Source organism: Scardinius erythrophthalmus (assembly GCF_964197995.2).
Source record: "Scardinius erythrophthalmus genome assembly, chromosome: 18".
Classification (NCBI taxonomy): Eukaryota; Metazoa; Chordata; class Actinopteri; order Cypriniformes; family Leuciscidae; genus Scardinius; species Scardinius erythrophthalmus.
In genome coordinates, this window is record NC_138238.1 from 40,042,556 (window position 1) to 40,054,850 (window position 12,295).

General features: G+C 45.9%; 1 protein-coding gene across 1 annotated transcript in view; it reads left to right on the forward strand.

Moving 5' to 3' along the window:
- The window catches only part of dnah9 (dynein, axonemal, heavy chain 9), a gene marked incomplete at its 5' end in the record, with an annotated part of 119,007 nt that overhangs the window by 86,223 nt on the left and 20,489 nt on the right, over positions 1-12,295 (forward strand). Inside the window, 5 exons of the mRNA XM_081391983.1 lie at positions 573-766; positions 2,414-2,562; positions 2,867-2,994; positions 9,977-10,204; positions 12,085-12,276. Coding sequence (XP_081248109.1) covers positions 573-766; positions 2,414-2,562; positions 2,867-2,994; positions 9,977-10,204; positions 12,085-12,276 — 891 coding nt within the window. The remainder of the gene's footprint in view (positions 1-572; positions 767-2,413; positions 2,563-2,866; positions 2,995-9,976; positions 10,205-12,084; positions 12,277-12,295) is intronic.

Here is a 12,295-nt window from a genome sequence, read left to right on the forward strand (position 1 = left end):
TTCTTCCCAGAGAAGATAAATATAACTTCACCGGAGCAAATCTGCTTTCCTGCTGCCGAAGCACTTCTGGAAGTCTGGTTTATGAAGGAACACGCTCGTGTTTACTCAGCAGTTTGTGGCATAAAGACGCTTTACTTTGTAGTTAGATTTGATTAGCGCCTTGACAATGTTGAATCTGACTCTTCTGTCATCATAACTTCTCCTCTTTTGATAAGATTGCATATTGTCCACTCAGCATGCTCGCAAAATAATGCAGACTTAATGAAACATGCTTGTATTACTGATGAACGCTTGGCTGGCGTGAAGCGTGTCCTGCTGTGCGACATGCTAAACTCTAGCGAAGATATTTCCTAATTATTTTATAATTATTTTGCATGCAGCTTTTATGACTTCAAATTAATTCTGAGATGACATGAAATAGTTGTACTTTTAAAAATGAATTTGCTAAACCGCAGGAGCATTTCAGACGAGCTAGAGTGAGCTGAAGAGGACTGCCCTGATGCCTGATCAGTATTTCATCTCGCTAATGATTTATTCAGTGAAAGATTGGTGACATTATGTTGTGGTTTCAGTCTCTGTCTGCCATAGAGGAGTTTCATAACCTGGACCGGGACATCGAAGGCTCGGCGAAGCGCTGGAAGAAGTTTGTGGAGTCAGAGTGTCCTGAGAAGGAGAAGTTCCCTCAGGAGTGGAAGAGTAAGACGTCTCTCCAGAGGCTGTGTATGATGAGAGCGCTGCGGCCCGACAGGATGACCTACGCCGTCAGGTCAGAGGCACACCAGTTTAACCTGTGACTGTCACAGATCTGAACTCAGACTGATCTAATGCTTCATAGTCTCTGTCTGAAGACACTCGCTGGTTGGGTTAGTGAACGCTACAGAACTTACGGCGAGACACTACAGGTGAACAGGGTAACATTTTTAACTAGCAGATATCACCATGAAACTTTCCCAGTTGATTACCTACATTAAGATGAGAAAAAAATATAGTACAAGTTTTCTGTAATTTACTGTTTAAATATGCAAATTAGGCAATATCTAATTAAATATGCGCTAATTTGCATATATAAAAAAAAACTAAATCTGAGTATTGGATAAAGCCAGGTTAAAAAAATTATTTCATTGTATTCACATATTAGATGGGAAAAAATTACAGAGGGATTTATGGATATCTACTTCTGTTTTCCTGTAAATCAGAATATACTGTCAATAGCCTTAAAAAAAATGATTTTCGCCATGTTTTTTGGAATAAATGTTATATAAATCAGGCTAGGAATAACATATTTATATATATATAACATATATTGTGCATTCAGCCCTTTTACTTTCACGATTGGTTGCTGATAAAAAGGAAATGACCATATTTGGATCCGACAGCATTGTACAGGAGAGAGAGAGCTTTCCAGCGGTGTGTGTGTTGACAGGAGCAGACAGAGATCGCGGAGCAACATGATGATTAAGAACGCCAACTTCTGTTGAATTTATGAGAAATCTACAGACGCAAACAGACAAAGTGTGTAAAATAAAGACCTAAATGTGTATTTCAGACTTTTTTTCACCACAAGTCTGAAAGAACAATATTCAAAAATCTCAAAATTGACCAGTGAATAAAACCCGATGTTTTTGCCTGCCGTGTGTCGCCTTAAAGATCGCTGTAAAGCAGACGTACTGACCTAAACACTTTTATTTTACAGAATAATTTGGCTTCAAAGCCGTATGTCTAACCAAGTCCAAATTTGAAGTTGATATCACAAAAAATGAGTAGCTAAACGGTTTTAAAGTAAAGCAAACGCAGCGCAATGTCTGATCTCAGAATAACAGGATGAATTTTGAGTGTTTAAGCTTTCCAATAATACCTAATATATGATGATTATTAAAATATGTTAGCATGCGCCAAGTGTGACAGCTAACAATATCAATATCAATAATTTATATCAAATTAGCCTGCTGGCTAACACTGGCACATTTACAGAAATGTTGATTAATGTGCACTGTCCTTAAATAAATAAATGAAATGAAACAGGCTAATTTAATATTTATTTACAAATTAAAAATCGCTACAGATGTCCTCACTGCCTCGTGAACAGACACCGCTCTGAGGGATTCAGTTCATGAAGCCATTCATTTGTCAGACTGAATCAAACTAATATCATAATTCTAATCTGCGCCTAACTCCTCTGACAGCCGTTCCAGTGAATAATCCCCAGTCCCTGCACAGAGAGCGCTGTCTGCCACTGGGGGAGAGTTGAGTAGTTCCTGCAGTCGAGTCTGTGATCGTGACCTTTAGGAAGCGGACGCAGTGTTGATCTAATGAGACAGTGTCTTAAATCATCAGTTCCCTCAGTGCTCTACACACGGCTCACTGGGAACACCAGCTCTTCATCATCAGTGCCGTAATCATGTTTCTCCTGCAGGGACTTTGTGGAGGAGAAGCTGGGCAGTAAGTTCGTGGTGAGCCGCTCGCTGGACTTCGCTGTGTCGTACGAGGAGTCGGGACCCGCCACTCCCATGTTCTTCATCCTGTCTCCCGGAGTCGACCCGCTGAAGGACGTGGAGAAACACGGTACTGGCCAGCTACTTCCTTTACCCACAATGCTGCAGTGATTTAAAGCTAAGCTGGCATTTTGGCATTTTCCAAATGTCATTTTGGTATTTTTAAAATGAGCCCTAAAGATCAGCGAGCCCTGCTCTCACAGCCGTGATGGTGTGCGCGTGATGTGCGGAGCGTGTGGGAGAGTCTGTCTGAGCTGATCACGGTCTCCAGACGCTCTCCTGCTCTCTTAGGCAGAGTTGGGGGTTTACTGACAGTCATGTGAGGGATCAGATCAAACACACTCGTAATCTGAGCTTTTTCATAACTCCTGCAGGAAGAAAACTGGGATTCACCTTCGACAACAAGAACTTCCACAACGTGTCCCTGGGCCAGGGTCAGGAGGTGGTGGCGGAGCAGGCTCTGGATACGGCAGCCCGAGAGGGACACTGGGTCATTCTACAGGTAAACACGAGCACAGCTGATGAGTCCAGGTGTGTGCACCGCTGACCTTCACATTACACTGATGCCCTTCACCTGATTCGCATCATTGGTGACACTTTATAAAAAGGGTTCATTTGTTAAGTTTAGTGAACTACATTAGTTAACATGAAATTCTAAGGCACTTATTTATCTTGATTCATTTCAGCATTTACTAATACATGACAATATGTCATTGATTGGTTTCATTTGACAACTGAATAATGACACTTTTGTTTTTTGAACAGTATTTTTATTAACTAATGTTAAAAAACATTAATAAGTACTGTATCAGATGAATCGCTCATTAGTGGGATCTTATAGTAACCCTTACGAAAAATACGTTTATTCAAGTTTTCTATTAGTGTACTTCTTTTAAACTAAAAATAAGAAAGTATACTTTCAGTCTACATTTTATATATTTCTCAAAATTACACTTCAGTGTGCTTGACTTATACTGAGAGAAAAGTCCAGGTATATTTGGCCTATACTTGAACTCAATCTTTTGGTCCAGATATACTTAAAAGAATAATTAAGAATTCAAAGTATACTTGGCTTGTAGTTGTGTTCACCCTTTTGATTGAGAAGTCAATTAAATATACTTTTTTTTTTTACATAGTTTTTCATATACAGTCTTATGAAACTTACATTGTTTGAAAATATTGATTAGAATATTGATATAAAACAGATATGTTTCTAATTCTGCGTATCTGAATTTGTGTGTAGGCTAGTCCACTGGTGGTGTACAGGAGTTTACTCTAATTCTACTTTTTTGTTTAAAATGTTGCCTTTCTTTATGAAACTTACCGACATTCAAGTGTTGATTAAAAAAGGATGCATGAAGCTAATAAAATGTTTTTAAAATCAAAGTACAGTTAGAGGTATTTTTCAAGTATAAAAAATAATATCTACATTTGAACATAGTAGTATCCTGCAAGTGCAAAAATAATATATAAATAGTAAACTATAAGTATAAAGTTATGTTCACTTAAAGAAAACTTACAAGTATACTTGCAGTATAAACTACTAAACTAGTAGTTTACTGAGAGGACACTTCAGTGTGTACTTTCATAAACTAAAACATGTACTACTTGTATTAAAATAGTCAACTATTATACTTAAGTAAGTTCACTTGTAGTACAGATGCAGTACAAATGACAAACCTAGTTGTGTACTTAGTTTACTACTCTTACACTTATAGTACACAAACATATACTTTCATATACTAAAAGTGGGCCAATTTAGTCCCAAGCAGAAATGAAACCGTACACTTACAAGTTTACTTCAAGTACACATTGATATTAGGATACTTACTACATAAAGTATACTTAAAAATTATACTTCATAAAATGAACATGAAGTATACTTATTTTTCGTAAGGGAAAAGTGCATCTCTCCATCTGATGCACTTATATGATGGATAGAGACACTTTAGAGTGTGTGTGAACGCTGAGAGCCAGTGTGTGGACACAGAGTGTGTGTGTGAACACTGAGAGCCAGTGTGTGGACACAGAGTGTGTGTGTGAACACTGAGAGTGTGTGTGAACACTGAGAGCCAGTGTGTGGACGCTGAGAGTGTGTGTGAACACTGAGAGTGTGTGTGAACGCTGAGAGCCAGTGTGTGGACACAGAGTGTGTGTGTGAACACTGAGAGCCAGTGTGTGGACACAGAGTGTGTGTGTGAACACTGAGAGTGTGTGTGAACACTGAGAGTGTGTGTGAACGCTGAGAGCCAGTGTGTGAACGCTGAGAGCCAGTGTGTGGACACAGAGTGTGTGTGTGAACACTGAGAGCCAGTGTGTGGACACAGAGTGTGTGTGTGAACACTGAGAGTGTGTGTGAACACTGAGAGTGTGTGTGAACGCTGAGAGCCAGTGTGTGGACGCTGAGAGTGTGTGTGAACACTGAGAGTGTGTGTGAACGCTGAGAGCCAGTGTGTGGACGCTGAGAGTGTGTGTGAACACTGAGAGTGTGTGTGAACGCTGAGAGCCAGTGTGTGAATGCTGAGAGTGTGTGTGAACACTGAGAGTGTGTGTGAACGCTGAGAGCCAGTGTGTGGACACAGAGTGTGTGTGTGAACACTGAGAGTGTGTGTGAACGCTGAGAGCCAGTGTGTGGACGCTGAGAGTGTGTGTGAACACAGAGTGTGTGTGGACACAGAGTGTGTGTGAATGCTGAGAGTGTGTGTGTGAACGCTGAGAGCCAGTGTGTGAATGCTGAGAGTGTGTGTGAACGCTGAGAGCCAGTGTGTGAACGCTGAGAGTGTGTGTGGACACAGAGTGTGTGTGTGAACACTGAGAGTGTGTGTGAACGCTGAGAGCCAGTGTGTGGACGCTGAGAGTGTGTGTGAACACTGAGAGTGTGTGTGAACGCTGAGAGCCAGTGTGTGAACGCTGAGAGTGTGTGTGGACACTGAGAGTGTGTGTGAACGCTGAGAGCCAGTGTGTGGACGCTGAGAGTGTGTGTGAACACTGAGAGTGTGTGTGAACACTGAGAGCCAGTGTGTGAACGCTGAGAGTGTGTGTGGACACAGAGTGTGTGTGTGAACACTGAGAGTGTGTGTGAACGCTGAGAGCCAGTGTGTGAATGCTGAGAGTGTGTGTGGACACAGAGTGTGTGTGGACACAGAGTGTGTGTGAATGCTGAGAGTGTGTGTGTGAACGCTGAGAGCCAGTGTGTGAATGCTGAGAGTGTGTGTGAACGCTGAGAGCCAGTGTGTGAACGCTGAGAGTGTGTGTGGACACAGAGTGTGTGTGTGAACACTGAGAGTGTGTGTGAACGCTGAGAGCCAGTGTGTGGACGCTGAGAGTGTGTGTGAACACTGAGAGTGTGTGTGAACGCTGAGAGCCAGTGTGTGAACGCTGAGAGTGTGTGTGGACACTGAGAGTGTGTGTGAACGCTGAGAGCCAGTGTGTGGACGCTGAGAGTGTGTGTGAACACTGAGAGTGTGTGTGAACACTGAGAGCCAGTGTGTGAACGCTGAGAGTGTGTGTGGACACAGAGTGTGTGTGTGAACACTGAGAGTGTGTGTGAACGCTGAGAGCCAGTGTGTGGACGCTGAGAGTGTGTGTGAACACTGAGAGTGTGTGTGAACGCTGAGAGCCAGTGTGTGAACGCTGAGAGTGTGTGGACACAGAGTGTGTGTGTGAACACTGAGAGTGTGTGTGAACGCTGAGAGCCAGTGTGTGGACGCTGAGAGTGTGTGTGAACACTGAGAGTGTGTGTGAACGCTGAGAGCCAGTGTGTGGACGCTGAGAGTGTGTGTGAACACTGAGAGTGTGTGTGAACGCTGAGAGCCAGTGTGTGGACGCTGAGAGTGTGTGTGAACACTGAGAGTGTGTGTGAACGCTGAGAGCCAGTGTGTGGACGCTGAGAGTGTGTGTGAACACTGAGAGTGTGTGTGAACGCTGAGAGCCAGTGTGTGGACGCTGAGAGTGTGTGTGAACACTGAGAGTGTGTGTGAACGCTGAGAGCCAGTGTGTGAACGCTGAGAGTGTGTGTGAACACTGAGAGTGTGTGTGAACGCTGAGAGCCAGTGTGTGAACACAGAGTGTGTGTGTGAACACTGAGAGTGTGTGTGAACGCTGAGAGCCAGTGTGTGGACGCTGAGAGTGTGTGTGGACACTGAGAGTGTGTGTGAACGCTGAGAGCCAGTGTGTGGACGCTGAGAGTGTGTGTGAACACTGAGAGTGTGTGTGAACGCTGAGAGCCAGTGTGTGAACGCTGAGAGTGTGTGTGGACACAGAGTGTGTGTGTGAACACTGAGAGTGTGTGTGAACGCTGAGAGCCAGTGTGTGGACGCTGAGAGTGTGTGTGAACACTGAGAGTGTGTGTGAACGCTGAGAGCCAGTGTGTGGACGCTGAGAGTGTGTGTGAACACTGAGAGTGTGTGTGAACGCTGAGAGCCAGTGTGTGGACGCTGAGAGTGTGTGTGAACACTGAGAGTGTGTGTGAACGCTGAGAGCCAGTGTGTGGACGCTGAGAGTGTGTGTGGACACTGAGAGTGTGTGTGAACGCTGAGAGCCAGTGTGTGGACGCTGAGAGTGTGTGTGAACACTGAGAGTGTGTGTGAACGCTGAGAGCCAGTGTGTGAACGCTGAGAGTGTGTGTGGACACAGAGTGTGTGTGTGAACACTGAGAGTGTGTGTGAACGCTGAGAGCCAGTGTGTGGACGCTGAGAGTGTGTGTGAACACTGAGAGTGTGTGTGAACGCTGAGAGCCAGTGTGTGGACGCTGAGAGTGTGTGTGGACACTGAGAGTGTGTGTGAACGCTGAGAGCCAGTGTGTGGACGCTGAGAGTGTGTGTGTGTGTGACTGTAGTGACTCAGATGAGGGGTGTGGCCTGGACTTTAGCACAGTAAATGTCTGTGTCTCTTCGCTCTCGGCTGATTAATGGCCGGTTGTTCCGCTGTCCTAACGCCACACTCCACTAATGAGTCCATTACATCCCAGTGTCTCTCTCCCACCACACGCGAGTCTGGACCTGCTCCAGCAGACACACACATGCACACACTGCCCATATAGATACACCTCTCTGAAATCAGATGTTCTGATGTGGACGATTCTCACGAGAACATGCTGCATCATCCAACGCGATCTCAGCAGAAAGCATTTCACTCTCGCACAGAGTCACGACGACTTTCACTGAGCGGCTGGAGCGGTAGAGGCGTGAGGACGTGATCCCCTGGACCCGATCTCCTCCGCTCGCTGCGCTGGTCAGACCCTGGACCCGATCTCCTCCGCTCGCTGCGCTGGTCAGACCCTGGACCCGATCTCCTCCGCTCGCTGCGCTGGTCAGACCCTGGACCCGATCTCCTCCGCTCGCTGCGCTGGTCAGACCCTGGACCCGATCTCCTCCGCTCGCTGCGCTGGTCAGACCCTGGACCCGATCTCCTCCGCTCGCTGCGCTGGTCAGACCCTGGACCCGATCTCCTCCGCTCGCTGCGCTGGTCAGACCCTGGACCCGATCTCCTCCGCTCGCTGCGCTGGTCAGACCCTGGACCCGATCTCCTCCGCTCGCTGCGCTGGTCAGACCCTGGACCCGATCTCCTCCGCTCGCTGCGCTGGTCAGACCCTGGACCCGATCTCCTCCGCTCGCTGCGCTGGTCAGACCCTGGACCCGATCTCCTCCGCTCGCTGCGCTGGTCAGACCCTGGACCCGATCTCCTCCGCTCGCTGCGCTGGTCAGACCCTGGACCCGATCTCCTCCGCTCGCTGCGCTGGTCAGACCCTGGACCCGATCTCCTCCTCTCGCTGCGCTGGTCAGACCCTGGACCCGATCTCCTCCGCTCGCTGCGCTGGTCAGACCCTGGACCCGATCTCCTCCTCTCGCTGCGCTGGTCAGACCCTGGACCCGATCTCCTCCGCTCGCTGCGCTGGTCAGACCCTGGACCCGATCTCCTCCGCTCGCTGCGCTGGTCAGACACACGCGTGAGATTCTCACTCGATGGCCCCACAGATTCCCGTCTCCGTCCCCCAGTCTCCATCAGCTCTCCGGCCTCAGCGAGCGCTCCTCTCATGAGCTCAGGGAAGTTCCCCTCCAGTGAAGGTTAATTATATCGCAGCTCACGGTCCCGTCCAGCAGAAGTGCAGAATCCACTCACTGTGGAGAGCCAATCAATCGCTAATCCTGAAGCCAGCTGACCGGAGTCCCCTGTCCTATCGCACACACACACACACACTGAGAGACGGGGAGCTGGCTGCCAGGAGAGTGTTTAACTGGAATGGCTCTTCTGGAAGGAATATGCTGCATTCAGCCTTTTAAAGCCTCGGACGCCCGCATTATCAAGCTTGACCGGCAGATCTGGCTGGAAAGCCCCGTTACAATGTGCATGTTGTGTGTTAGAGTAAACCTTTTGAAATAATGAAATCATAATTCATTTTGATGTACGGCGAGGAGCGAGTGCATCAGTTGTGCAACACCTTTTCAGTGCTAATGATAGTATGACAGTACAATCTGAGTACAATTAAGATGGATGTCAGAAAGGGTTAGTGTTGGTGTGTCCTCAGTTATCAATGATTTCACCGTGTTTTAAAATCAAGTCGCCTCCTGAAGAAAGCAGAATATTATCTTACACTGCGTCTCACACTCGGTGCGCCGCCATACATCGCCTGAGAAAGCCTACTTTGTTCATTTTAATTTGTTCCTGCTCATAAATGCTTTGGCAATATAATGTGCATTTGTCATGTCAATAAAGCTCATTTGAACTTGAACTTGAGAGAGAGAACAGAAAAGAAAGAAAGGCTTAATATCTGATGTGGTCTTTAGCTCATCCTTGGTACTTTCAAGTCATTACAAACCAATTGCAATATTGAAATCATTTAGAGTTTATTTTCTTTCTTTTAAATCTTTCTCTGGGAATGTTATAGTGATTTAAACACCAGCGTTCAGCGCAGTTCCTCTGCAGATGATGAGGAGGAGATGCGCATTATCAGTCTGTCATTCCCCCTTTTGTTGTTACATTTTTAATACAATGAGAAACACTGCATTTTAGAGCATTAGACGGTACAAAAGACAATGTTCAATTCACATTTATTTGTATAGTGCTTTTTCACAATACACATCGTTTCAAAGCAGCTTCACAGAGAGTGCAGGAGTCCACATTACAGAGAGATCTATATCAGAGGGAACCGTGTAAGTTATGCATTTCAGAAATCACAGTTAGCAAAACATTTATTCATTTAAACAATCTATTAATTCAATGCAGAAACAATGAGCTAATTGAAGTAATGAACACTTGTGTGTTAACAAAGGTTTATGACATTTAGACAAATGTAGCATTGGTGCGTGTAGATTCAGAGTTAGCGTCATCTGAAGACCATACTTGTGTAGAAGACCGTAGAAGGATTTTCACACCCTATAATCACTGAAGAATGGGCTGGTTGTGTTTAAATGTGTGTGTGTGTGTGTGTGTGTGTGTGTGTGTGTGTGTGTGTGTGTGTGTGTGTGTGTGTGTGTGTGCTGCAGAACATCCACCTGGTGTCGAAGTGGCTGGGCACACTGGAGAAGAAGCTGGAGCAGCTGGCGGAGGGCAGTCACCCGAGCTTCAGGGTGTTCGTCAGCGCCGAGCCGGCGTCCTCGGCCGACGGACACATCATCCCTCAGGGCATCCTGGAGAACTCCATCAAGATCACCAACGAGCCGCCCATGGGCATGCATGCCAACCTGCACAAAGCCCTGGACAACTTCAGCCAGGTGCGGGACCTCAGACATCACATGATGCTTCTGACAGCCAATCACAGCACAGCGACCCTCACAGTCACACTCCACTACAGTTATGCTGTGCAGTATTTGCCCAAAAAACCCTCAAATTAAACCTTCTGTAATTCTCCTGACACACACACACACACACTCTCTCACACACACCTTTCTGCTGTTTTCAAGCTATGATTTGCAGCGCACAAAAACTATTCTGGCATATTATATAGTTTTGATAGTATATAAAATAGGATTAAAACTCTTTAGTATGTGAGCCACTTTGAGTTTAACAGTGTCAGCAATTCAATATATTTTAGTTTAAAAAATGCCATTTATTAAAAATGTACTCTTTATATTCATATTAGCTTGAATTGTTTTTGGAAAAAACAAGTTACTGCATGTGTAAAGTGCATTTCTACTGCATTTCTGGATACCAGAGTGATTTCCCTGTGTGGCGTTCTGTGGTCTGGCTGATCCAGCCCTCAGGTCTGAGCTACACTGGTGCCTGTGTTCTGGATGAAGCCGATCTGAGTCGGATTCTGGTCTCGTACACACCTTGAGAGTAAATCAATGACAGAGAAAAGGCCTAAACATCTCTAACTCTAGCGAGCCGCAGTAATCCAGAAGATGACAGCTACTTTCATATTGACCTTTCCTCCATCCGAGCAGAGAGCAGTCGTGTGCTTCGTGTCGGCGTCGTCAGATTCAAATGATTTTTAACTCCTGGTGATTGGTTTGATTGTGACGAGCAGTGACACGCCGCTATGGAGATGGTAAAGCGATGGAAGCTGGTGGATGTGTGTGTGGGTACTGGAGCGAGTGCTGAATGCTAATGCTGGATCAGGGCTTTAACTCCTCTATTATTAAAGCTGCACCAGTGCTAACTACTGCATACGGCCTCAGTGTGTGTGTGTGTGTGTGTGTGAGTGGGGGGTGTGTGTGTGTGTGTGTGTGTGTGTGTGTGCGTGTGTGTGTGTGTGTGTGTGTGTGTGTGTGTGTGTGTGTGTGTGTGTGTGGGTGTGAGAGTGTGTGAGAGTGTGGGTGTGTGTGCACATTTGCAGAGGACTAATTCTGAGTATGGGTTTCCATGCTTGGCCTTCAGATGTCACTCACTTATTAATAAATCGTGGGTGTTTGTTGAATGACGTTATTGGATCTCTTGAACTGTACCTCAGTCCCTTACTGTAAAGCAAATGTACTGAACCAAACTTTTTTTTTGATACAAAATATATATTTTACAAAATAATTTGGTCTCAAAATTGCTAGAAAATCAAAGCTGTCTGTCTAACCCAGTTTTGTCTAAATTTGAAGTTGATATCACACAATTTGAGTCACTCAAAGGTTTTAAAGTATCATGTTCATAGTAAAAGCAATGTCCGATTTCAAAACGCTTTTTAAGTGTTTAAGCTTTTGAATGATACCTAATTTATTATTAATTAAAAAAAGCACTAAAGTAAGCATGCCGAGTGTCCAGCGGCAGCGACCGCTGCCGTATAAAGGCTCCCAGGAGCGCAGGATATTTGTTTAATGACGTTATCGGTTGGCTTGTACAAACAAACAAATCCCATGAGGAGCAGAAGCGTTTGGCTCCGCACCTTCAGTCCCTCAATCCCACAATCCTTCAGTCCCTCACACTCTCTGAAGGCTTTGAAATGATGAAAGCTCTGACAAGCCGTGACAATTACAAAGCAGTCTCAGTTCCTAAATATATTGTAGTGGAGCCGTTCTTTACTCTGTCCTGACGGCTGATGTCCACTGGGACCCTGGCAGTGAGAGAGCAGCAGAGGTTCCTCTGGCATGGCGGATGTAGAATGTGAAGTGTGATGCCGATGTGTGCGGTGATTGATGTGTTGTGATCGATGTGTGTTGATTGACAGGACACACTGGAGCTGTGTACGCGTGAGCTCGAGTTTAAGAGCATCCTGTTCGCCCTGTGCTACTTCCACGCCGTAGTGGCGGAGCGACGGAAGTTCGGCCCTCAGGGGTGGAACAGGAGTTACCCGTTCAACACCGGCGACCTGACCATCTCCGTCAACGTGCTCTTCAACTACCTGGAGGCCAACAGCAAGGTGAGTGTGTGTGTGTGTG